The 26,346-nt window shown below is 43.0% G+C and overlaps 7 protein-coding genes across 8 annotated transcripts; 2 read left to right on the forward strand and 5 right to left on the reverse strand.

Moving 5' to 3' along the window:
* Positions 1–691: 691 nt before the first annotated feature.
* Positions 692–12,920, reverse strand: LOC132264598 (protein spitz-like). Of its 2 annotated transcripts, none has more exons than XM_059764852.1 (6): positions 12,555–12,920; positions 7,191–7,877; positions 4,307–4,393; positions 3,663–3,834; positions 2,807–2,868; positions 692–2,736 (listed from the first exon to the last, which is right to left on the reverse strand). In XM_059764852.1, exons 2-6 carry the CDS (start codon positions 7,297–7,299, stop codon positions 2,465–2,467), a joined length of 702 nt encoding a protein of 233 aa, XP_059620835.1. In that variant the 5' UTR covers positions 7,300–7,877; positions 12,555–12,920; the 3' UTR covers positions 692–2,464. The 2 variants fall into 2 exon arrangements, with proteins under 2 accessions (XP_059620835.1, XP_059620843.1); XM_059764860.1 differs by having other exon boundaries at positions 12,545–12,920.
* A 124-nt stretch (positions 12,921–13,044) lies between these two features.
* LOC132259521 (guanine nucleotide-binding protein subunit beta-5) lies at positions 13,045–14,848 on the reverse strand. The gene is made up of 3 exons (XM_059757191.1): positions 14,560–14,848; positions 13,859–14,385; positions 13,045–13,800 (listed from the first exon to the last, which is right to left on the reverse strand). Exons 1-3 carry the CDS (start codon positions 14,717–14,719, stop codon positions 13,384–13,386), a joined length of 1,104 nt encoding a protein of 367 aa, XP_059613174.1. The 5' UTR covers positions 14,720–14,848; the 3' UTR covers positions 13,045–13,383.
* A 60-nt stretch (positions 14,849–14,908) lies between these two features.
* On the forward strand, positions 14,909–17,698 carry LOC132259501 (moesin/ezrin/radixin homolog 2). Its single transcript, XM_059757168.1, has 5 exons — positions 14,909–15,111; positions 15,506–16,635; positions 16,696–16,842; positions 16,901–17,214; positions 17,290–17,698. The coding sequence occupies exons 2-5, from the start codon at positions 15,514–15,516 to the stop codon at positions 17,498–17,500; spliced, it is 1,794 nt and encodes a 597-aa protein (XP_059613151.1). The 5' UTR covers positions 14,909–15,111; positions 15,506–15,513; the 3' UTR covers positions 17,501–17,698.
* Positions 17,699–17,802: 104 nt separating this feature from the next.
* On the reverse strand, positions 17,803–19,396 carry LOC132259540 (spermidine synthase). The gene is made up of 3 exons (XM_059757215.1): positions 18,966–19,396; positions 18,313–18,910; positions 17,803–17,995 (listed from the first exon to the last, which is right to left on the reverse strand). Exons 1-3 carry the CDS (start codon positions 19,094–19,096, stop codon positions 17,861–17,863), a joined length of 864 nt encoding a protein of 287 aa, XP_059613198.1. The 5' UTR covers positions 19,097–19,396; the 3' UTR covers positions 17,803–17,860.
* Positions 19,397–19,504: 108 nt separating this feature from the next.
* LOC132259550 (glia maturation factor beta) lies at positions 19,505–20,370 on the reverse strand. The gene is made up of 3 exons (XM_059757227.1): positions 20,181–20,370; positions 20,025–20,115; positions 19,505–19,965 (listed from the first exon to the last, which is right to left on the reverse strand). The coding sequence occupies exons 1-3, from the start codon at positions 20,181–20,183 to the stop codon at positions 19,646–19,648; spliced, it is 414 nt and encodes a 137-aa protein (XP_059613210.1). The 5' UTR covers positions 20,184–20,370; the 3' UTR covers positions 19,505–19,645.
* Positions 20,371–20,407: 37 nt separating this feature from the next.
* Positions 20,408–21,784, forward strand: LOC132259511 (WD repeat-containing protein 74). Its single transcript, XM_059757180.1, has 3 exons — positions 20,408–20,624; positions 20,699–20,930; positions 20,989–21,784. The coding sequence occupies exons 1-3, from the start codon at positions 20,408–20,410 to the stop codon at positions 21,782–21,784; spliced, it is 1,245 nt and encodes a 414-aa protein (XP_059613163.1).
* Positions 21,773–26,082, reverse strand: LOC132259532 (luc7-like protein 3). The gene is made up of 7 exons (XM_059757202.1): positions 25,821–26,082; positions 25,373–25,753; positions 25,105–25,304; positions 24,651–24,809; positions 24,493–24,587; positions 24,321–24,433; positions 21,773–22,950 (listed from the first exon to the last, which is right to left on the reverse strand). Exons 1-6 carry the CDS (start codon positions 25,917–25,919, stop codon positions 24,390–24,392), a joined length of 978 nt encoding a protein of 325 aa, XP_059613185.1. The 5' UTR covers positions 25,920–26,082; the 3' UTR covers positions 21,773–22,950; positions 24,321–24,389.
* Positions 26,083–26,346: the final 264 nt, after the last annotated feature.

Consider the following 26,346-nt stretch of genomic DNA (forward strand, 5'->3'; position numbering starts at 1 on the left):
ACATGGACAATGTGATCAGCAGGCAAAGAAAAAAGACTTTGTATTCTTATTAAATTTTTCTTATCTCTCAATTGTGCAATTGTCTCGATAAAAAAGATATCATATTTTAGAGAACTGAATGTACAAAATACTTATGCAATAACTGGATTTTCTCATATTTCAATAGTCACTATAATTAAGAAGTTTCTCAAAGGGCAGTTGCTGGGACCGAGAGGACAAATATTACAAAAATGGTACTTTTTAATTAATTCCACAAAAATATATATAGATTACTATTACTAAATGAGAAGAAAAAAACGTTCATCTAAGAAGCAACACATAAAATAGGATATTTTCTTTCTTTTTTTCCTGTGATTTTCCTTCCCCTTATTTTCTCTCAAGCTGTTTCCAAGCTGTGTGAGTGTGTTTCAGATACAATTTGCGTGTTTTTACGGAATGAACACTTCTTTTGGAACTCTTTCTCCACTCCTTTTTCCCACCTCTCAATTAACATTCTGCATTTTCATCTTCCACAACTCGTGTGTGTGTGGCAGAAAAACACTCATTTCAAGTCAATCGAACGATTTCCTTTGCGGCTCGCGTGCTGTTCAATCATCAGGATACTTGTATTGGGTCTCCTTTCTACTGGAGCGGAAATTCCGCCACGTGGAACGCGTGGGCATTCAACTGACTTGTGCTCAACTCTTTTCACCTTCCTTCACTGCTAAATTAACATTTATAACAAAAATGCGAACACATTTTTTCCTCTCTTCTTCACTGTGAATTTTGCTTGGCTATTCTATATGTCTCTAGAAATGTTATGTGTACTTTGTGTAGGTATTCTTTTTGGTACGGCACTGATATATTTTTCTTGTTATCCATCCTTACTAAAAATTGATTAGATAAGTTGTCAACTATTGCAATTAAATTGTTAGGAGCTGCGAGAATTGTATTGTGTGTCGTCTTCACGACTCAAGCGCACTTAATTCCTAAGGATAGTGATTTCCTCTTTTTTTTTGTTACTTTATCCATTACACGTAATAATGTATATAAATAACAAACAAGCATTGAATATTTCGCGGCATTTCATCATTAATTTGACTTCAAACATTTGATTATTTCCTTCACTTTCATTAATTTAAAGCTTGATGTTTGATTCTTTTTTTTTACTCAATTTTCCATCATCAATTTTATCCACTCGGCTTTTAAATCATTCCTTTTAAAGTATTTCAATGTTTACATTATATACAAAGTCACTATAAAAGTTAATATAATCTTATTGTGAATTCTTGAGTGTGTGTGTGTGATAAAATTGTGATAAAAATGTCATTGTTTTCCAATCGTTCAATACTTTTCTTTCCCCTTCGTTCTCATCTTACAACTTCACATCTCTATAATAATTTACTTTATTCATAATTATTTTATTTATAAAAAAAGAAGTCGAGATCTGAAAACAGATTTTAATCAAATAGTGATTAAATATTTAGTGTAAATTTTTTTTTCTCTTCTCCCCACGTTTAGAATAATCTCTAATATTGTTATTCGCAAAAACATTCCTAGAAAATGTGTTGTAATATTTTTTTTAATGCACTTCTTGGAGTCTCTAAAATGTTTATCTCTTCTTCTTCTTCTCTATTTACATTGTAGAAAAATGCTTCTTATATGTTTCTTTTTTTTCATCTATTCTCGTGCCATTTTGCGTGTGTTTTCCATCATCTTCCCTTCTCTCTTGTCTCTCCAAATTAACACCTACAATTTAGTATAGAGAATGTTTTTTATAATAATATTAAATGAATTATAAGCAAATAAATTAATTGTGAATGAATCTGTTTTATATGTAAATATTTACATAAAATGCTTAGAGTATGCTTGTTTTTTTTGACTAAAAGTATATTTTTCCTTTTACTTGCATATTTTCTTGTCTTGCCTTCATACTGGAGGCGCTCGCAATGTCAAAGATGCTCATTTTTTATTCACTGTTTAACACACATTGCACGCCTCCAGAGTGTATTTTTTGCATATGTTGTGTGAAATTGATTCGCTCTCTAATCTATCGTCATTTAATACAGAATAAATAGAATATTAATTATTAAATTGATTATTAGAGAGTGTTAAAGTGTGAATTTTGTCGTGTTTCTATAAGTAGTTCATTTTTTGTGAGAAGAATTTATAGGCTTCTTGTCTCATATTTTCACTCTATCGTCTAGGCTAAATTGCTTACTTATCGTGAAGAAATGATATATAAAAAAAACTATCGTTAATGAAAACAATCAACTAAAAATAATAATACTACGACCTAAAATACAGAACATCGTTGACTTTTTTCTCCTTTTTGTGTTGTGTTAAATATTCTCTCTCTCTCTCTTTCTTCCTCTTCTTTCAAATAGAGAACGGAGGAGCTTTCTCCTCTCCTCCTTCGATTCATGTCTCATCCGTTCATATTCTTCGCATTTCCACTCGCGAGAGGGTCTGTAAATTCGCTAGTCTATCTCTTGAGGGCTTCACTGAGTGACACTTTGTGGTAGTGATGTGGCCCGAACGGCCTCCTCTCCGAATTCCCACCACCAGCCTCTGCCATGCGATTCCTGGCGTCCACTACATCGCATCCGTTGCCGTTCTCCTCCGCACCCATGCGCTCCTTCTGCCGACGAGTCCATCGCATATAGAAGACGATGCAGAAGATAACGACGAGCAGGAAGGCTACGGCCACACCACTGGCTATACTCGCCGTCTCCAGCATCACTCTCGGTCGCGAAGCTGTGCAGAGAAAGAGAATCCTCGGATTAGCACAACACAAATCCACACGCATCGACAGCCAAATACTCACGCAGGTAGGATCCGTCCAAGTCCTTGTACTCGCACCTGGGACCCATGTAACCGTCGGCACACCTTCAACGACAAAATTCCATTTTAATCAGTCGCTCTCTCTCTCAGCCTTATCTCCCTGCCCAAACATGCTCTATTTGTACACACGCTTCACAACTATTTGAGATAGCAAGGTGGAAAAAGTGATGATAAGCAAAAATCCCTCGACACTCGTGATAATTGGAAGGAAATCACCAAAATTTTCACACAGATAAATCGAATTATCAGTCTGGAATTCACGAGCTTCCCTTTTCCCCACAATCATGTACTTGAAGTTGGTGATAAAGTTGCTGGAATTTTTATTAATTTATCACCAATTCAACTATAAAGTATTCTGATAATCATTTCCAATAATTCGTCGTTTCCGCACATAAAGATCTATTACGTATTTTTGTTTTGTTCTTCTTCTTTGTGCGGAATCTGTGAAATTTGCACCATTTTGTTCATTTTTTCAAATTAACTCGCAATTGAGTAATGAAAGGATGTTTAAATAACTATGTATTTGACTCTCAAATTTGTGAATCATCAAATTACTTTAAAAAAGTCATTGAGTTAGTCTAAATCGCTCCAGAATTGAGATACGAATTTCTCCGACAAACAATCCCATCTGCAAAAGCGATAATCAATAGACACTAATTCATGAAATGAAAATATCCAAAGTAATTTCTTGCAGTGTAACATTCCAAGAGCCTAAGAAAACCCATCTTCCCACAATAAATCAGCAGGAGGAAGAGATGCTTAGGAAGAAGAAAATAGAGAAGCGCAACGCACACAGCGCGGAGATATGAATGAAAGAAGGTACATAAGTGAATACTTACTCGCAATTATATAGTAAAGAATCTCCTATTTTTACAGTAAAGCACGTAGCTTCATTAAGACAATACCAAGCTGCATAGGCCGGTGGACATTTATACGTATGGAATGTAATATTTGGTCTAGATGTTGGGGTTGGAGGTCTCGGCTTCGGTGTCGTTCGACTCGAGCAGGCATCTGTTGGGAAAGACACAAGAAACGAGTCAGTGATTGTCACTCCTCGCTTACGTACAAATCACGATGATTATGCAAACATGGGAAAATTATTGACTTCATTTAGCATGCCTTCACCATTATTTATCTATTGATAGTGGGCTGTATCGGTTCCCGCGTGCGTCATAACCATCCAATGAACTCATATATCGATATATTGCCCTTCCTTTGCCAATTTCCGATGTCTCACAGCGTCGGAAAATTCGGTGAACAGTCACACGTGTGACTTATCAGCAATTTACATCATCAATTGTTGCACACGGTGACGGATTTTCCCACAGAAACCCAGCCAAAGAGACGAGGTGATCCACCCTTGTGATGGAATGTGACGCCCAAAGCTTCGCATATTTGCCTTTTCCTCCACCCAGAAATTCACCCAAATTACTCAATAATTGGCGTGTGCAGCCAACATTGCTCGTGGGCCATCATTACTCACCTGAGCCACTGAAGAATGTTGAGAAACACAAGAGGAGAATTGGTACAATTGAATATTTCCACTGTTTCAGGTTGTGTCGTCTGCGACCTGAAAAAATGCCCACAATTAATACATCAAATTATCACAGAAAACACAATCTCTCCACAATATGTTAACCTCTTCGCACAGCTAAACTCAGCATTATTATTCCGGCAAAACTCGAGAGAAAATTGATTATTCGCGTGTCATTTGCAATATCTTCGGCGATACAACTGAAAAATCTGCCTTCCTGCCCGCAATCAATTGGCATGTGTTAAGAAAAAGTGGGCGCGCGAGCGCACAGAATGCGAGAACACAATTTACACTTGATGCTTACATAGAATTATCGCGATATTGGACTATGTACACGTAATTAGGATGTTATTTATTATCGTGAAAAATACACAGAGATACACAAGAGAACCAATTTCAGCAAAATGTGTCATGTGGAAATGGTTCATTTCCGCCTCTCAGATCGCGCGTAACATTCTCAAGACACTTTTCGCTGGACTTGGACTAAGAACCTAATACTCTCTGCATTGAGTAAAATTGCCATCAACCTCGCAAACACTGTGAACTGTCCGGCAGAGGAACAAACACAATTATCATCTCATATAACCCTCATCAATTCCATTAAATGTCATCATAGAAGGTGATACGCAATCGTGAGCAATCGTCCATCGAATGAAAATTGAGACATTCTAAGAGCTTCAAGCGTCCAAACACACAACTTTTCCTCTTTTCTCAAAGCGTTGCTTGCTCCATATCAAAAATCTTTCTCAAATGGATTCAAATTCTCAAATAAAATCAATATTGTGTGAGAAAAAAGGAGTGTGAAAGAAACACGTTCTGAGGCTACTAAAGCTCATTTAGGATTCCCTTTCTTAATACATATTTCCCCATAAAAATTCAATTGTATTTCAGTTATTCAGCAAACAACAAACAATATCCAGGAATTTGAAGAATTCTCGTGACTTTCTACTTGAGTAAAAAGGTCATTTCTTGTGACGAATGCCGTCAAAATACTCAAATGGAATGCCTGAAAAGGCAAAGAAGGAGAGAAAATCGAACCAATTGCATGTTCCAATAGTGAAAAACCCACTCAAGCTAATGCAAAATTCATCCAAATTCAAAACTGTGACACTACAAAGTTCTAAAGGAGTCACAATGGCGTTTAAGGGGCCTTTTAGCATTGAAGGTGATAATTAAAATTGAGTGGATTCTGCGTGGGAAGTCTTTTTCCCATAAAGTAACATGCAGTGTTTATTTTTTTTCTCTCCGGAGAGGAGAAAAAATTAAGTGTATTTTGTGGCTTCGCCTGAATAAAAATCTGTGGAAAATCTCTGTGAACAATTCATTGAGATTTTTCATCAGCCATACGTGAGTGATTAATTTCAGTTGTCTGTCTCTCCGAAGGTGTTAATTAATGTGTGGTGAGAGATCTTATCAAGTTATCATTTAGCACAGTTCTCAGGCCTTCAATGAATACATAATGTCCACCACAAGGAGAGTGAAGAAAGGCATCAATTGTGCGACAGAGTATCCGCAAAATTGCCCGATGCTTTTCTCCTCTGCCACTTCACCTTCATCATTTTCTCTAATTCATGCTCTCAAACTCCATTTCTCGCTCAATCATCAACGTGTGTGTCTCCGCGAGAGACAAGAAAACAGCCCACAAGACAAAAAGAGATGAGAACAAACATGGGAAAACATGAGACACAAGGAGACCATCAACCTCATGTCTTTTGTGGGATAAGGTAAAAGTGAATGAATTATATAATTTTTCCCTCTTGCTCTCTCGCGTATCTTCTCTCTTTTTGCGCTCTTGTTGGCTGCGGATTAAACATCGAAACAGCGCGCGGCATTCGAGAGATATTGGAGTGCAACAGCAGCAGAGCAGGTGCCTCCAATGGAGCGTCAACAAAATATCAATTTTTAGTGTTAAATGTCCGCACACACAACAAAACTTCACCTTCTGAAGCGTCTCATGAAAATTATCATGTTGAAGATGGAAAACAAAACACCCAACAAGCACAGCCAGAGAGAGAGAGGGAGAGAGAGAGAGAGAGAGAGAGAAGTTCAGCCCAACAAAAGAAATTGTGTGAACACACAAGAAATTAAACATGAAGATTGCTCGGAGAGCCACACAGCAAAAGCACACGAGAGACGGACAGAACATATAATGAAGAATTGAGAATATAAAAAAAGAAACCATCCACTTTTTTCCACACAGAGACGACAAGAAGAAAATATTTTCTCATCAAAATCTCATGGAGATATTTTTTTCGATGTCGCTCCTTTGGCCACCGTCGCACAGCCAACCAAAAGACGGTCTCTTTTGCCAAAAAAGAAATTCCCAGTGGAGACAAAACACACCTTTCGTGGTTGAAAGGCCACACTAGGCGGCAAGAACACAAACTCAGTGATTCTTTGGAAAAATTGATCTTTCCAGCGCAATTACAGTTGGAATTGAATCCTCAATTGTGACAGAAAATCAAGTGAGGAGGAATTCTTATTGGAAGATACCAAATTTAGTAGAAAATCTAAGCTACAGCGAATGCTTATCCACATTTTGACATGAATTATTGTGTCACAAAGAAGGTGGAAAGTCTGTGAATTCTTATGGTTTTGTCGCTCCTCGCTTGACCATCACTGTATGACCCGAGAACAAGACGGTGTGTGAGGTAGAAAAGGCATCTCTTGTATGCTAAATTCCACCACATTGTCAATAATTTATGAATGAACGTGCTCAGTGGTCATTTGTACGAGAGAATGCATTCCTTCCCGTCACTCGAAGGCACACATTTTTCGGCAGGTATTTTACGATATTACACAAGGAGTGAAACTTATTCTAAAGCATACATACCAGAGAATCGGGCCAGGAATTTGTAAAAGTCCGATGTGATGAATGACGAGACACTCGATGTGATTGGTGTTGAATATCTTGTCAATCGCTCAGTCGATTGGACTTCCATCGTGTCTGTCCTGTTGCCTCCTTGTCGACGATAACTTCCCACGAGTTCCTGCTCTTGGGTCACTCCACAAATTGCAATGTTCGCCACTTTTCCGCTCTGTCTTCCCTCTAATCCACGCCCTCTAATATCCTCCAATTTCCAATTGATTCTCTCCCCCAAAGTGAGTGAAGAGAGACGCTTTTTGTATTAAAAAAATGATGATCTCTTCTTCAAGTCGCGTCAGAAGAGAACAACACACACTCACACTAAATTTTCTACGTTTTGGATCTTTTTTTCTCCTTCGTTGATTCCTTTTTCTTCTCGTTCTCCTCTCTCTCTCTCTCTCTCTCTCTCGTTTTTTGGTTTTACGTTACACTCGCCTGATGTTCAATTGACTTCATTATTCAGTTGAAAATTACATGCAACATCGACACCTTATTGATTTCCACAGAGGCAATTTCACAGACATTGTCCTCACTCATTAGCCGCGATCACTAATTCTTTAATTTCCACACACAACACAATTCATGTGATTGTTGTTTAATTAAAAAATCCATGTATCTTTTCATGTGTTCCTCCGCGCTCGATGCTGTGCAACACTGCAAAGAAAGGCAACGAAAAAAAACATAACATTAAATGAGAAATTGGCCAAATTAAAAAATTGCATTAATTTTAATTATATTCGCCTCAAACACAACATTTGCATTTTTTAAACTCTCTTGCACTTCACCCGCCATGCTTCACAGCCTTCTGCGCGAGAAGGGCTTATCATCTCTCTTCTGAGAAACGCCACACAGTTATTCGCCAGATTTCATACGCCAACTTGCAATTGCAGATTAGATTATTGGGGTTAAAATCCATTCCAGAACTCACTGCGGCTCAGCTGAATATTATCGCAATTCGCACACCTCATGAATTCCTGCCGGAAAGTTAAGTTATGTCCCAAGATTCTGACTGTCTCTTTGTCTCCCACATTCTCTCTCACTTTGTGTGTGTCCTATAAAACCACAGTTAGCCGAGGGAGAATCCCAGGAGATCGCAAATGGCAGTATAAAAATATTATGTTAACAATTCATTGTTAATCCCCATTTCCGCGTGGCAATTTGCACAAATACTCACTGTGACAAGATAGTTAAAAATTGGGATAAAAATAGAAGAGATGAAGAGGCAGTCCAGCTGAAGCGCACCATCGGCAACAGAGAAGGTGAGCCGGTGTGTTAAAGCAAGAGGGCAAAAAAGCAGCCGAGACATATGGTGCATATGGCATCATTGTTCACGAAATGAGATGCACTCAAGATCTTCTTGAATTTCTCGCCCTTCTTTTCCTTTCACCCTCGTGCGCGCCAAGCACGCTCAATTGCATTCGAGCCACCTCATCGCCCGACGAGACCTTAAGTGGGCCCATTTTGCCCATTTGCCCAAATTAAGCCCAGCAAGTCTCAGAAAAACCAGAAGAAATGCAAATTGCACTTTAAACTTCTTTGAATTCCCTCCTGCATTTTTCCATCATCTTCGCGCGCGCGCCCCCCAGTCTAAACTACACAATTTCCCTCTTTGCAATATTCATAAAGGGTGTCTTAATGACTCTCGCCTTGGCAGGTTGCAGAGAGTCATTAGGACAGTATTGCACGGTACATTTAAAAACCCATTCAAAATGTTTACATTCGGCCAATCATTAAATAAACAACCAGGGCTTTTATCACTTCCTCAGAAAAAAAGAGTTTCTTGTCAAAAATCCATTACTCAATAACGAATCATTGCCAAATAAGTGTTAATACAACTCCTGAACAAAACTTGACCTGAAAACTTCAACATAAAATGTGATGCCACACAAAAGACGGAATGGATAACGCTTTGACAACGATTAGGTCACATTTGACTAATGAAAAGAGTGATTACTTTGTCACAAATATCAAATGACTTATGAATCCTTCGTAGTTCATATAAAGCCTCAAGAATTCACCACTTCTTGCCGCCAACTGGATCCTATCTGTCCCATACAATATAGAGCGATTAAAGGTACTTATCCGAGCTCACAATATATGAACTTATAGCATCGTTTCGACTCAACTGACCAGAAGACAGACCCAATTTCCTCATCATCCCAGTGACAATTTGGCGCCTGCGGCGATCGTCACTCCTGTAATTTGAGATAAGCAACTGCAGCATGGGACGTGCGCGTTGTCGAATTAGACAGAGGAACTTTGATGAATCGACGAAGCGGCTGGAGAGGAAGAGAATGCGAGGAGCCAGATAAAAAATCCGCGTGTTCCTTTTCCACCAGGCCGCCGAGAATTTACTCTGCGCCGCGAGTGCGAGCAAGAGGGACTCAGCCATCCACGCACACACATCTCGGCATCATCCAAATTGGATTCAATGGATGCAATTGAGGAGGAGGCCCGGGAAAAAAAACACACGCCAGAGAGACACACGGTGTGGTGGCTGAAGAGACTGGCACTCGCTGCATGTTTCCCTGGAGCGGCTGTCCGGGTGTGAATGGGAAGGAATGCCATGGAAGCGAGATGGTGAGCGTCGAAGAAGACATCTGTTCCCTAAGCTAGAGAGAGCCTCTGCACAAATACACACAATCCATTGAGCCACAACAGCCATGGAAGACGCTGAAGAAGCCAGCGCGCGGAGTCAGTCAGTCAGGCACACACCAAAAACACCACACACCGGGATCACAAACTCTCTGATCCGTGATCATGCATAAGACGAATATTTACACACATTTTGTACACAAAACAACTCCACGAAAGCGAGATGCACCCACAGCTCTTCGCCACTGGCGCAAGCGAGATGTGAGATTTTCGGTCATATTCCTCCATCATCTCTCTCCTCATCGCATGCATTGTAATCTCACCGTCACTCCGCCTGCATCTCGCCCAAGTGTTGCACCCCCACAGGAAAGCGGAGAAAGAAGAGAGAGGGTCTCACACAAAAAGCGGCGCGCAAAAGAGGGTCACAAGAAGGAAGTGAGGGAGAGAGAGTGTGTGGAAGAAGGCAAAAAATGTGTGTGGTGGGTCCTTTTTTTTCCTCCACACACAGAGACCTTTCAACAGTGGAAAATCCACGCGCGCTTCTCCGATCAAACCACCCTGATGAGATGTCTCTCTCTCCTTGTGCGCCTCCGGGACTCGTGCTTCCCCTGCCCAAACAGGGCACGCATCAATCAGAGCAGATGATCGAAATTGATCAAAAGTGTGTGCATTCTAAAGCAAGATCATAACTTTCATGTCTAAAATGATTTTAGAGGCAAAGGGTGAGAATTTTACTGCATTTTTCACATTCTATTTAATGCGCTCACCACAGAGACAACACCATAAAACCAACCATTTTGTGGCTCAATGAAATTTTCACATAGCATAAGAAGAAACATATGATTTGATTACCCAGGTTTAACTATACAATTTCTAAGCCTTTTACCATCACCGACGAGGGTGTTTAACAAATGTTATCTCTAGAAGAGCAACTGCGCTCTTGTTGCAAATTATATCTTCCAGTCCAATAGCGCCAAGATTAATCGGCAAGATTGGCGCAATAATTAAAAACGCTCTTTAGTCCAAACTTCACAGGTATTATTAAATTCATTAGCAGGAGAATGGGAGTCAGTGGCACAATTTTGCCGCCTCCAGCAGCCGGAAACCAGACAGATCATCGCGCATTCAAATGACGATATGTTGTGCAATTTGCCATTAACATCCACGCAAAGAATTATGCGATGTTACCATGAGCGCTCTCGCCTTCGCAAACAGTGTCAACCCAATATTGATCCAACGACAAGGACATGCTTTCCTTCCACTTCCTTCCAAAGCGTCCAAACAAATTGCATTAAAATTCCTCTGGCGTGAACTGAAAAATGGCCAGAAATGTGAATTTACAGACTGCGCCGTCCAATAAATTTCATCTTTTGGAAGAAAGTTGGCACGAGGGTGAAACCATCGGTCGCCGGCTTTTATTTATTCTCTTCCCTTCTTCTGCCAAATTCCCCTCACATTCCGGGTGGCTGCCAATCCGGCAGCGTGTGTGCGCCTCAAGAATGCCCATATAAATCACCAAATGAATATTTTCATCATTAAAATTCTCACTGTTAAATACGTGCTTCAGATTTCTCGACAAGCCCTCTCGTCGCCCCCTCACAAACTCGCGCCCCCCAACAGAAGCCATCGACTTCCTCCCGCCCGGCAATTCACGGTGAAATGGGAGGTTTTTCAGCTGAAAAATTCTGTTCAATAAAATGCTGTGCTGCCTCGTAAATAAATAAACGACAGGACAAGGACGGCTAACTTATGCTCCAGTGTGATTTCACTCTGTTCAGCCAAGAGAAAAGGACTCAATTGTGGGGTGAACTTGAGCTTTGAACTCTTGCCATACAGAAATTATAGCAGCATTTTCTACGAGTCCAAAAGCAAAAGCATTTTCTCAATTCATTGAATAAATTACGGAATAATTGAGGAGTGTTTTCTTGAAGCTGTTGCATTTGCCCATCTCTAATTACCCCCATTTGCAAAACGAATTTACACTCGGGACACAATCTAATCTACAAATCAGACAAGGATCAGCGTGACCTCCTTTCAGGCCAATTACAGTATCAGTGAAAGGCTGGCGAAAACTGCCCTGAGAGGCAGAAAAGTGTTCTACACATGGTGGCTTTTCTGATGATAGAAGAGGGCACAACACGGCAAAAGTGAGTGAGTTTTGTGCCATTCCGGAATTCTTCAATGTTTGCCGTTTTTTCTTCCTCCTCTTCGGCTTTTTCTTGTGCCCACGTCCTCAGCGGCCCTTCCGCCCAGTCGTTCGTCTTCCACTGCTATCGCGCCGCTCGAGGGGGCCTTCTCGAGGCGGCTGAGCACACCCGGGAGTGCGATTGACCCCCTGCTACACGATCTGGCCACCCTGACCACCCTGACCACTCTGACGCCGCAAAGAGCCTCCGCGAGCCGCGAGCACGGCCAGTGCGTGCCTCGCACTGGGAATGCCAGCAATTCCGAAGCCGTGGCTCTGCTGCGGAGGCCCCAGAGCGAGTGGGTGGGCGACCGAATTTTGAATTACCATGAGAAATTGGTCTTTTGGTCAATGTGATGTGACTCAGGTGAGGCAGGAGCTGCAAGAGGTGGCAAATGTGTGGGCAAAGAAGCGGAGTGGCAAAAAATCTCACACAAAATGCCTCTTTTTCAACTCCATTTGAACGAATGAAAAGACACACTCCGCAAATGGCACTGCGTTTTCACCTGGGAAATTCCATCACAAATCTCCACATTCTCACCCAAAATTACCGTGAAATCCACTCTGCTTGCCGAGATTGGTGTCCTGCTTGAGCTCCTGGGCGCAAAACTGGCTTATTTCACTGGATTTCTTCACAACCAAACAATGAGAGTGGAAAAAGGCAACTTCGTCGACATTCATTTGTCAATTGACATTTTCACTTTTTCTTCCTCTAAATCGCCTCAGCCATTCATTCGCCAGCTCCGCTGCAATTATCTTCGTGCACAAGGTATTCGCCCGTGGAATTGGCTCACTCACCACACGACACTAACGAAAACACATCCACTTCACACAGAATTTCTTCAGTAACAATTTCCATCGCAGACATTCCCCGTAAATTTAGTCCCGATCGCACTCTCGCAACGCCACTCGCGCTACAGCACAGCTGAGCCGGAAGTCCAGTATTCCAGCGAGACTCTCCGCCCAGCACCGCGGGGGCGCTCCGGTAGCTCTTCCAGATTTCGTTGAATTCCACTATAAATGAATGTGATTTATGCTACAGACTTTCCGTCTTTATTAGTGGTAATTTCAATAAAATCAACATTTCTGGTATAGATTAAATAAATAAACTTAATACAGTTAGTCTTCCATCAAATTTCCTTCTTAACACAATTTGGCTTATTCCTTTGACTAGAATGCGACATGAATCTTATTGGACCAATATTGGACACACTTTGGTATGCTAGACAATGGGAATTCCTTGTAATATTTCAACAAATTTTGGAATGAAATGAGAATCCAAATATTCCAGTCGCTTTTCTAGAGATTCTCCCCTATTCTGAACATGCAACACTCGAGACTAGACTAATGAGACATCAAGGCGCAAAACTTGGCGCGCATTTAAGCCCAGACCCGCAGTGTGAAGTCCCAGCTTCCCGTGGCCAGAGCCGTGCCGTCAGGAGACACTTGCAGGCATGACACCTTGTTCTCGTGTCCGTACAGCAGACAGACTCTCTGGGCCTTGAGCGTGTCCCAGACGTTCACAGTGTAGTCATTGTATCCGGCGAACAGAAGGCGCCCACTCACGGAGAAGTCGACGGAATTCACGCCGAAGATGATGCTCTCCTTCGAGTAAACAGCCACTTCCTTATCAGCCCGCATATCGAAGAGACGGCAGGTGCTATCATCAGATCCTGTGGAGATTGCATCGCCGCTGGGATGGAATTTCACGCTGTTCACATCAGATTGGTGTCCTTCAAAGGACTGCACAACGTTTCCAGATCTCATATCCCAGATGAAAGCCATCTTATCGCAACTCTGGGAAGGCAAAGTGTTGAACTTTGAGCGGCTCAGAAAGAAAATTCGTCTAACTCACCCCGGAAACGAAGGTATTTCCCGTTTCATTCGGCGCCAGGTCAATTGACATCACATCTCCAGTGTGTCCATGGAAGCTCTGCAGCAACTGGCCCGATTCCACATCCCAGAGAGCACATGTTGAGTCGCCACTGCCCGTGAGGATCTGCTGGTCGGAGTTCGGGAAAATGCAGCAAGACATGTAGCTCGTGTGCGTGCCCACGGTTTTCTTGCGTCCTGAGATGTCCTCCTCAAGCGTGATCGGGTACACAGTGACCTTATTGTCCAGCCCGCCGCACGCCACGAGATTTCCGGACGGCGCGTAGGCGCAGGCCATCACCCAAGTCGTCGGCATGGTCACAGCGTGCTCTTTATTGGTGGTGAAAGCATCCCAGACGATCAATTTCCCATCCTGCGACGAGGACACGATCTTCCTCTTGTCCGGTGACCAATCCAGGCACAGAACCTTCGCCTGATGACCCTTCAGAACCCGCCTGGGCTTGATGTTCAAGTAAGTGATCATTTCCAGGCGATCAGCAACCGTAGACACTGCATTTACAAAAAATACTCAATTTGGCGCCATAAATTTCCTCCCCGTCCAGTTTCGTTAAGTTTTTCATTAGGATAAAGATGGCGATAAAAATCGATATTTTCTCGCGAATTTGCAGAAGAAAATCCACAGATTTTCATAAAGCTATATGAAAAATCCTACAAAATACTTACAGGACAGATCATTGAGTTTCTGGCGCTCTTCCTCCAATTTCGCCTTCAGGGATTCCGCTTCTTTGGTGAGCGAGGCAATCTTTTCACTATTATTTGGCAGAATCGACGGCTCAACGGTGACTTTTGCCGTCTTCGTTTCCTTCTGATCTTTATGTTCCATTTTACACACGCTATCTGGATTTTATCGGTGGAAAAACCACTGAAATTTAACTTTTTCCGGCACAAAAACAATCACTGCGTTCAATGTTTTTCTCACACCCTCGCCAACTTGACGAAGAGGCTCAGGAATGTGGGACAGAGTGAGCAGGACGGCAACAGGAGCTGTCAGAAATTCCGTGGGACAAACGTCATGAAATAAAAACTCAAGTGCCTATTTTTTGTGGTGCCTTTTTATCAAGAAATATCCGGGAAATTGCCTTAATACCGTGTTAATTGGAGTGCAGGCAGTGTCCCGAGGGAGTGGCGCACACGTGTGGTGTGAAGGAGTGCCGCTGGAGTCCAGGCAGAGAGCATGATTGCGGTGTGGCGGAGGACTTGAGAACGCGATCGAGGGTGGGTGATGAATTTCTTTCTCTCAGAAACCGTAGAATAATGCAAGAAAATTTACTTGTAGCCACTTGAAATTGTGGTGGAAGCATTTCACACTCAATCTCGCGTACATTTAGCGCGATTGCACAATTTTCGGGTGGAGAAAATCAGGTAAATCCGTAGGCAAGAGACTTTCGTGAGTGTTGTGTTGTGTGCCTGAGTGATTCTGGGCTATTTTTAATCCCACCTCCTGCTCCCCTTCTGGCCCCCGCTTGGCCGTAACTCGCCCCGCAGCCGAGAGAGACTTCCGTTTTCTGCCAAAAATACCTCAAAGCCAGCGCGAGCAACCTGTTTGTTTACACAGTTGGCGCATTCCGGGAGTTTTCTTCTAATGTTCTGTCGCTGGTTCTCCTTTCAGATTGGAATATGGTCGATATTCTGAAGATGCGCCCCTTCCGTCGAAAGAAGTCGAAGAAGCAACTCCCCGTGAAGGTGATCACGTTCGATTCCGAGCTGGAATTCCACCTGGAGCACCGCGCCACGGGGCAGTTCCTGTTTGAGCTGGTGTGCCAGACGATTGGTCTGCGCGAGACGTGGTACTTTGGGCTGCAGTACGAGGACTCCAAGGGGAATCTGTCGTGGCTGAAGATGGACAAGAAGGTGCTGGATCAGAGCGTGAATTTGTCCAGCGACGGCGGATGTGTGTTCATGTTCTATGCCAAATTCTTCCCGGAGAACGTGAACGAGGAGCTGGTGCAGGAGATCACGCAGCACCTGTTCTTTTTGCAAGTGAAGCAGGGTATTCTCTCTATGGACATCTACTGCCCACCAGAAGCGTCCGTCCTGCTCGCCTCGTACGCCGTTCAAGCGAAGTACGGCGACTTCGATGAAGAGAACTGCAAACCAGGACTGCTGGCCAGTGAAAATCTCCTGCCGCAGCGCGTTATCGATCAGTATCAGATGACACCGCGAATGTGGGAGGATCGCATCAAGATCTGGTACTCAGACCACAAGGGAATGTCGAGGGATGAGGCGGAGATGGAGTATCTGAAGATCGCCCAGGATCTCGACATGTACGGCGTGAATTACTTCCCGATAACGAACAAGAAGAACACCGAACTCTGGCTCGGCGTCACAGCGATGGGGTTGAATATTTACGAGAAGAACAACAAATTGCAGCCACGGACGACATTTCAGTGGTCAGAGATTCGTCACATTGGCTTCGATGACAAGAAATTCACGATAAAGCCCGTGGACAATAAATCGCCGAACTTCATCTTCATCTCGCAGAAGCTGCGCATAAACAAGCTGATACTGGACTTGTGCGTGGGGAATCACGATCTGTTCATGAGGCGTCGGAAGCCGGACACGATGGAGATTCAGCAGATGAAGGCGCAGGCCAAGGAGGAGAAGCAGCGGCGGCAGATTGAGCGCAATAAGCTGTCCAGGGAGAAGCAATTGAGAGAACAAGCAGAGCGTGAGAAGGCGAATCTGGAGCAGCGCCTGATGCAGCTTCAGGATGAGATGCAGAATGCCAGTGAAGCTCTCGTAAGTTGTGACTTGAGCGGCGATGTGTGGACGAATCTTAATGTGTTTGGTGGATTTCAGAGACGCTCAGAAGAGGCGGCAGAGATTTATGCGGAGAAGAGTCGAGTGAATCAAGAGCAAATGATCCTCACGGAGCACAAGGCGCACACCTTCAAGCAGGAGATGAACCGTCTGAGAGAGACGGCACTCAAAACTGAGAAGGAGAAGGTGAGATTGTCTTACAGTGGTTTTTGGTTGAAATTGACTGAATGTTGCTTCTCTTCAGGGCGATCTGGAGAAGAGAATCAGAGATACGGAGTTCTTTGTGGCCAAACTCACGGAGGAGAAGGAGAAACGCTCTGCAGAGGCGGACAAGCTGAAGAAGGAACTCATGTACGCGCGAGCAGCCGAAAGGGATGCGACGCAGAAGCTTCTATCATTCCTCAGTCGCTCAGTCAGCCAGAGCTCGCCGTCCGTCGAGCCCTCGATTAGCGGCAGCGACGTGACGGAGTCGCAGATCCTGGACGTCGAGCTGTGCCACTATGACGTGATCGCGGGCGGCGACATGGAGGAGATCGACCGAGAGATTGAGAAGGAGAGGTGAGCAATCGAAATGGTGGCCCAGCTTGAGGGGTTTTTCTGAAAGCATCGGTGTTTTGTGGTGTGTTCTTCCAGGGTTGAGTGCCTCGAGAAGTCGAAGCAAGTGCAGCATCAGCTGCGGGAGTTGCGCACGGAGATCGAGCTGCTGAAGATCCAAGAGAATCAGTGCGTGCTGGACATCATAAATGCTGAACAGCTGCGCCAGGGCGAAACCAAGTACTCAACGCTGAAGAAGCTCAAGTCCGGCTCCACGAAGTCACGCGTGGCGTTCTTCGAGGAGCTGTGAGTGGCTGAGAAGATGCTCTCTCTGGTGCGATCATGTGCCTTGTCCATATATTTCATTTTGTACATTCTCTACAAAATAACTGCAAGAGATATTTTGACTAACTGCAAGTCTTCGATACTAGAGCTAAATTATTTTTGTATACTCCTCTCATTTGTCCCGCGAAACCCCATTCATGGTATAATAATTTTCCATCGCGACGAAAAGGAAAGCAAAATTCCCGCGCATCTTAGTAACCCACAAAAAATAGAGTTTATTAGCGCAAAAATATACACTTTAGATAAAACGTGTGCTTGCCTTGTGTAAAAATATTCTCTCTCATGGATTGTGTTGAAGGACGTGTCCGGGAATGCATGCGCCGGATCACTTGAGCGCATTGGCAGCGTACCTGGGCAGAGTGAAGGCCGCGCGATGGACGTCTGAGGTGTAGTAGCGCATCTGCATCTTCTCCAGCTCCGCATCCGTGAACGTCACGACGGGCTCCCGGAGATTTGTGGCCTGCGAGAGGAGGAAGAACGAGAGGAATTCTGTGAATATTTGCATGGTTTTTTTTCGAAGAGAATAGCAATTATTGTGTTTCGTGTGTCTTCATTCATTCCCCCAAAAAATTCCCCAAAAGGCATGAAGCGAGATCAAGATCAATGGAAAAACCCGTTTTACAGCCTCTTTTTGCCAGTCGAATGCACTTTCTTGACCTCTGGAGCCGGTCACAATTTTGGGATGGCAATTATCACAATTCTGTCTGTTTCAGCGATAAACGCTCAGAAGAGGACGCGCGGCTTATCGCTGTTTGAGCTGTTTGAACTGTGACTCACCTCGTTGAGAGAGCCAATCACATATCCAATCTGCCCGCATGGGTAAGTGGGCACCGTGGAGATTGCATATCCGGCGACGGGGAATTGGCTGCGGCAGTGCGTCAGGGTGTCCTGCACCTGCTTCATCTCCGTCCAGTACGTGCCGCCCTGGGAGCACACGATGCCACCCGGCCGGAGGGCGCGCTTCATGAGGCTGAAGTAGGACTCCTGGAAGAGGCAGATCGCCGGCCCCACGGGATCACTGCTGTCCGTGATTATGACATCGAACTCGCCCACGTGGTTCTTCATGAAGTCAAAGCCATCGCCAATGGTGAGATTGAGCTTCGGCGACTGGAAGCCGCACGCCATGAAGGGCAGGAACTCCTTGGATAGCTCCACTACCCGGTCGTCAATCTCAACCTGGTACACTTCCTGCACCAGAGGATGCTTCACCACTTCTCTGGCCACTCCGCCGTCACCGCCGCCAACAATCAGTACTTTCCTGGGTTCCGGATGGCAACAGAGTGGCAGGAAGGAGATCATCTCCTGATACGCAAACTCATCCCTCTCCGTGCACTGAATAATACCGTCCAGCGTCAGCACACGGCCGTAGGATTCCCTGTAACACGGAAATTAGCTCTCAAGAGGCACATTTGGCATTCGCACTGACTTACGATTCGAAGATGCAGATTTGCTGGTATTTTGACTTCTCCTCCCACAGCAGCTTCTTCACCTTCAGCGACATGCACTGTCCCGGCCATAGCGCGTTAACTTCGCTGAACCAATTCTTCATGTCCAGATCCATCGCGTGGCGAGTTTACACGGAATCACAACAATAAATGTGGTTAGAAATCTACACCCGCTTTTCTTGGGAACGCCCGCAGCGCCTCTGCCGAACAGCTGGAGAAGCGATCTAGGTGCCGCAGAGAGGAGAAATTAACTTTGGGACGGAATTCAAAATCACAAAATTCTCCCTACAAGCAAATGCAATTCCAGAAAATGTGCGAAAGAAAATTAATATTTACAAGAATACACGACAAAAAAATTGATATCAATAGAAAGTACGTTTTTGGTATTGTTTTTGCCCTCGTTTCCCCTCAATCAGCTGTCCCAGAAGAACATCCCCACTCCTTACTGTGCAGAGCATCTCGCAGAGCATGGAAAATTTTGACGATCCCACTCGCGGTGATGTAAAAATGCATAATAAACACCAATTTTCTCATTCAATGACGCATTTAATGTATTGGGGAATACTTTTCTGGCTTTGACAAAACGGGGCGCGGGGCGAAAAGGCCCCCAGTTCAGGGGGAATTTGGCAATGTTATGGTTTCTTTGTCTTCGGGGTCTTCGGCAATTACTTCAGCTTCTCCCTGAGCCACTCATCTGTGAAATCATCCAACTCTCGCACTTCGTACACGCGCGTGAGATCAGCTTCGCGCTGCAGGGCGACTTTCGTGCCAGCATAGAGCATTTGGAGTTCCATTTGGCTGTCGCGAGGCGTGTAGAAGATGAAGCACATCGGGAAAGACACCCTCTTATCATCGTGCTCCATCCGGTAACTGTAGATTACGTAGCGCGGCTGATGTCCCGGCAGCTGCTCTTGCAAGTCCTCCACAGAGACATCATCTAGGAACTCATCTAAGATGACAAGTTGCTTCTCCCTGTCGATTTTCACTGAAAACCAGATATAAATTGTCAATGAAGTCAGAGAACAAGAAAATTGAAACACTCACAAATAAGCGCAGAATTCGTTGTACTTTTGCGGAATCTGAACTTCTTGAGCTCCTCGCGCACCTCCGGACTAATGTCACACAGTTTATCAGCCTGAAAGAGTGAGATTATCAAATTTAGACCCCCTGAAAGATGCTCAAAGCATGATTCACACCTACCATCTGCAATATTGCTTTCTCAGGTCAACTTCTCAACTTCTAGGGCTAGCTTCTTCGCGGCGGGCAAGAGATATCACATGGAGAGAGTCACCACACGACAAATAGAGAGATAAGTTACGAATTTTCACACTATTTCGCTATCTTTTCTCATTTCTGCACGCTCCAACACCCACCCAAACAAAGCGCGGAGTCAACGAAGAAGGGGCAAATTTGACGAAAGTGTTGCCATGTTGCAAAATAGGTTCCTCTGCGCGGGCAACACAGTCGTCATAACACGTGTTTTGATTACCGTGTTTGTTTACATTTTCCTCCCAGTTTTTGTGAATTTTCTCTTGCATTTCCAAAAGAAAGCATTAAGAAATATGATTTCCAGAAACTCCAAGCAAGCGAGTTACACGGAGAGGAATCGAGTTTACGTGGGAAGTCAAGTTGGAGCACTAAAAGGTACTTTTTCCTAACCTTACTCATTTTGTTTTTGCTGAAATGCGATGAAAACAGTAAAAATTCTTGATTTTCAGCGTATGATCTCGTCTGCGAGCATCCCTACAAGCCCACAAACCTACAAAAGGTGTCCGATCTGGAACAAGGACAGGGAATAACAACCATGAGATGGGGAAATGATGAGGAGTCTAAAATTCTCATAGGGAGGAATGATAGCGCTGTTCAGATCTATGATTTGCACAGGAATGCCTTTACAGTGGCCAGGAGAATTCCCGAAGGAGCTGTCGTTGGTGTTTGTCGAGTCGGAGAGTGAGATTTCCTTTTCAACCATTTTTCTGGCACATTTAGTCATTATTTCTAATTGCAGAAAATTCATCGGAGCTTCCAGTCTCGGGAAAATTCATATTTTGGGCGATGAGGAGGATGAAATCCAGACACTTTCCACTGGAACAGACATGACGAGGATGCGACAGTGTCGAGAGAACCCCAAACTTCTAGCAACGGGTGGAAAAGAGAGAAAAAATTGCCTGAAAGTGTGGAATATTGAGGAGGAAACACCGATTTTCACCTCCAAAAACGTTCCCCACGACAGTCTTCAGCTGGAAGTGCCTGTTTGGGATTCCGACATCAATTTCCTGGACAGCAATACTCTGGTGACCTCGTCAAGATACGGATACATCCGAACATACGACATCCGGAAGCAAAGACGCCCTGTTCTGCAATTTGTGCCGAAAGAGGAGCACATGAGCTTCTCTTGCATGAACATTCATGCAAATCTCATTTATGTGGGCTTAACGACTGGCGGAATTCGTGCCTTTGACAGCAGAAGCCTTAAGTTTCCTGTGCACACTTACAAAGGCTCAATTGGGAGTATAACTGACTTGACATTGGACAAGACTGGGAAGTTCTTGTGCTCAACCTCGCTGGAGCGTTACGTGAGGATTCACTCGACAATCAACAATGTAATCTTGTACCAATGCTACGTGAAGACGAAACCATCGCAAGTGCTTCTGAAGACTGCTGAGAAGTCCGCAAACGAGGAGGAAAGCAACGAGAAACACACTGAAGACAGCGACGATGAGGAAGATTTGATTGTCGACGAGGATTTCACGAATGACAAATTGCTGAAGAGACTCAAGAGGAAAAGAAAGTTCTCCAGTTAATTGCTTGTAGAGAATTCTCTATATATTTTTAAATTAAAATGTTCCATACATTGAAACTCTGTGACTCTATCTATTTACGTTGGGGAAGGAAACACGATACAGTCCATCTCACATTGAAATAATATATTTAAACTGAGAGAAGGAATATTCTTCTCTGATATGCTGAAAAAAAATCTCAAGGAAGGATTTCAAATCACTGGCAATGCGTCTCATTCTCGACTCACAGTCTAATTGAGTCAACAATGAAACAAACTGTCAATTAAATGTGCAAAATTTATACGCTATTCTTCATGACTCCTTAAAGACATCTAATCTATTATTTCTTGCAATAATTACTTTAATATGACAGGACTTTTAGCAGTAATATTTTATCAGTTTCATCAACAAAGGTCGTACAAGTTTTATTTATGTATTTTTTTTTTTGTGGAATTTACTCTATTTTGTTATTTCAGCATGAACCATTTGAAAATATTTAATGAAGTCTGTTCAATTGCCATATTTTGTTAAAAAAAAATGTTATGTATTCCAAAAAAAATTTTGTAAAAGAATTTTTAGAGCCTAAACAGCATTCAAGTGTGAAAATATAAGTTAAAATGCATCATACGACCTTTGCTTATGGATCAAAATGATTTCTTTGTCTCGAAACACTTTATCATCTCATCATTGATTTATAAAATTATTATTATACCTTTAGTCTACAGTAAAATAGTTGTTTCTTTTTCTGAGAACCAAATCTCTCAAGTACACTTGCTAAATTAGATAAAATTTGGAGAAAACAAAAATACTCTCTATTCTTCTTCCCACTCTCTTTTGGTTTAGTTCTTTTCTGCCCCTTAGAATATTAATGCCAAGATTAATGCATTTTCCATTTTTTCTTGCTTTGCGCAGCGCATTACAAAAAAAACTATTAATAAAAATGAGAAATTTCATTTGAACGCACCTCCAAAAGTGTGTGTTTCTGCTGGTTCGGATGATCATGCGCTCCGGAAAATTGGTTGATGGTCGAGCAGCTTTGCGTCGTGTCATAAATACTCTTCTTGTCTCTTTGCCCAAACAAAACAGTCCTGGGCAAACATTTTTCACAACTGTCTTGTTCTTTTTACAATACACACTGATGATTTAGCTGTTGATTGACTTGTTCACCGTTCCATCTTCTGCAAATATTCCTAAAGCAGCAGAGAAGATCTTTTTTAACACAACATACAATCCCACACGACGCACATTCGGCACGAATATCACAAAATTGTTTATCTTCTTGGGCTCTCATTTTTTTTATCTTTTCATCATCTATAAGTCTCCATTTTATGCGTCATTGTTCAGAATAAAAGGTAATTGTAAAAAAGATATCAAAATGAAGATCACAGCACACACTAGAAATTTGTAATCTCTAATACTTCTTTTCGCAATCTTTCTTTTTACATTGAAAGAATCACAGTTCCTGTGTGAAAAGTGTGTAATTTTCCAACAAAAATTGACTGATTATCATTCTGTCTCTCTCTCTCTCTCATCTAAAGGTAAGATTTCATTAGAATTGTTAGATATATTCCATATTTCATATTTGTTTGCATAAATACCTCGGAAATGCTCGCTGTTGCATTGCTGTGTACAAATTTTCTTAAGCGCATTTTCTCTATCTCTTTTCATTTTCTCTCTGTGTGTGTCTCTCGTGAAAATTCCATCTCATAAATTTTCCTATAATTTCCGTCTCTGTTCATTTTGTAAATACTCTTCATACACAAAAAAAAATTATATACCTTTTCATCGCTGTGCAAAATATCTAATCGGCAGTTCAACATATTCTTATACAGTGGAAAAAAGAAATTCGTTTAGATATTGGATTAACAGTTGTTAATGGTTTCTTGGTGGTCCTCGTGATGAAAAAGAGGGAAGGAATAATTTTGTAATTGTTGTATTTACTAACCTGATTAGAAACGCCGTGTTTTTTTTATCAATTGACACGAGAGAAGAATTCAGGGAACTTCTCGACTGGTCTTTTCTCTTTTTATCTACTCAATAACTTTCTTTCTTCATTAATATCTAAATGGATTTACTTGATTTTCTCCGTGTGACTTTATCCATGTGAGACCTCTTCACAATTTCCCTACACCTTTTTTTCTTTCGCTTCTCTATTTAGCCACTCACACACGCACAAATCATATCAAAACATTCTTCTTCCCACACAATGTTTGATCAATCACGCATCAAATTAGCTCGCTTTATTGATTTTCCATTGCAGAAATCATATCACGAAATAATATAAAAAGAAACACACGCGGAATGAGAGGAGGAAAAAAGTAGCCAAATTTACAAGGCAATTGAACAGCAAACTAAATATAAGAATATCCCCTCATTCCATCCTAAACATTTGTGGGAAAAATAAATCTCTCAAAATGTTTACACCATCAAATATAGAACAATTGTATGAACATCAAGGTAAATAAAGAGAATGTTTAGGAAATGATAATAAAAACAGATAATAAAACATTGGGAAATACTGTGAAATATGGCAATTGCTAGAGGAAGAAACTCCACATACCTGAATCCAGTGGGTATTGATTTTTATAGTTTCTGGGTACCTCTAAAATATTGTTCTGAAGGAATCACATCAATGCTGACTCCGGCTGCGCGTTCTCCTGCGATCGCGATGGTCTGCAAACACACAAATCTCTCATTATCAACACTTCATTAGCTCAGCTCTGGTCACTCACGTCTGCTTCTGTAGCGATCTCGCTCTCTGTCACGCTCGTTACCTGCACTGCGATGCTTCGGACGCTCATCTCGTCGCCTGTCATAATCCTCTCGGCTAATTGAGATTTTAAAAAACACATTAATTTCACATCTATTTGGCGTAAACAGTGTTCCAAACCTTGTTCTCTTGTATCGATCGTCTCTTCTGCGATCACTCGAGCCGCCGTTGTTGTACTTCATCCGCCTCTCGTCCTCGGCGCGCTTCTTTTCCGACTCTGTGCGCTCAATGCGACGCACCTCGTACATCTCATCGATGACTTTTCGCACTTTGGAGTACCTGCAAAAGCACACAACGAATGAAATGCTTTACTATGTCATTTTCGAAAAGATGCCAAAACTTCTTCTCAACCTCAAAACATATTAAATGCATGTGAATTTATCTTTACAATGCGTTTTACGGCAAATTAAACCACAAAATGAATTAGTTTTGGTAAAATTAAATGTTTTCGCCAAACTATTTATTCTACTTTCTTAAAGGCCTTAAAGTGATTATTAAGCAATTATTGTGCTTGACCTCCCGTAAATACTGATAACTGTTGCTTGCAAATCACAAATGAGCAGAATGAACTCACCCTAAATGTTGCTTCCCAGTCAAGTGATCCTCAATCCTCTGCTGAGCGTCACCCACAATGAGAAAGGCTCCGCACACTTCGCAAACCTCCATCTGCTTCTCCTGCGCCTGCACCAATTCCATGGACCAGTGAGCGCTTTCCACGTTCTGCATGAGAGCATCTTTTTCCTCCTTCAGCTGATCGCACAGCTTCATCAGGCCCTGTTTCCGGAGAGAAAGACAATTAGTGTGTCTCCAGACATCATTGAGCCAGAAAGCGGGATTCTCACCTGAGCCTGATCCACATCGCCTCGGTGGCCGGCTTCCTCGGCCTCACCGACCAGCTTCTTGATGCGATCGTTGAGGACATTCATCTGGTCCTGCTGCTTCGAAACGTGCGTTCCTTGGCTATTGGGCTGCGCGTCCGATCTGTTCATCAGCAACAGCCTCATGCGCCCCTTCTGGATTTTCCTGTCCACCTCGCATACCATGTTATTGCAGAACCTGAGGAATTCGTCCTCATACTGGCGCTTTTTGCTGGAGTTGCGCGGCTCCTCGTCGTACAGACGCTTCGCTTCGTCATCATGAAGCTTTGGGCATTGTCCCAAGTCGGCCTTCGTGTTCACGAAGAGGTCGTGAGGACAGAACTTCACGAGGTAGTACTGGCAAAACTGCAAAGAAAATCCCACCAGTATGAGCTGAGCGCCCAGAAGCGGAGCGAAAGTGGCGGAAAATTACCTCCGGATCCTCCCAATTCAGTTTTTTGCACTTGGCTGTCGGGTCCAAGTTGCGATTGCGTCCCATCAACTCATCCAAAAGCTGTCTGGCGGACTCCATAGCGCCCCTTTCACCACAAATCCTTCACAACAACACTCTCCAGCACTTCAACGACTGTTTTTCGCACACTTTAGTGCATTTGCAAAGGACAAAACGCACTTTTTCCGCGGAGAAATATTGCGTGTTTTTACAAACAAAATACCTGAACGAAGGGCACGAAGTTAGCTGTGGAAAAATCCAAGACGTCATCGCGGCGCGACTGCAAATTTCGCAGGGTTGCCAGATTGCGGGACATTTTTCCCGCCCAATACTTTGCCGCCCTTTTCGCCACTAAACTCAATCAACCATGCGACACCTGCTCATAGCTCAAGGCGATTTTCTTAATCACTGGAATCATCACCTGGATTGTTCTTTGACCCCTCAAGATGGTCAATAATTCGTTAAAAGTGCAATCTCATTGCGAACTTGGCGATTAATTGACAATAAG

This window comes from Phlebotomus argentipes, unplaced genomic scaffold (genome assembly GCF_947086385.1).
Source record: "Phlebotomus argentipes unplaced genomic scaffold, Phlebotomus argentipes genome assembly contig_6, whole genome shotgun sequence".
NCBI classification, from domain to species: Eukaryota; Metazoa; Arthropoda; class Insecta; order Diptera; family Psychodidae; genus Phlebotomus; species Phlebotomus argentipes.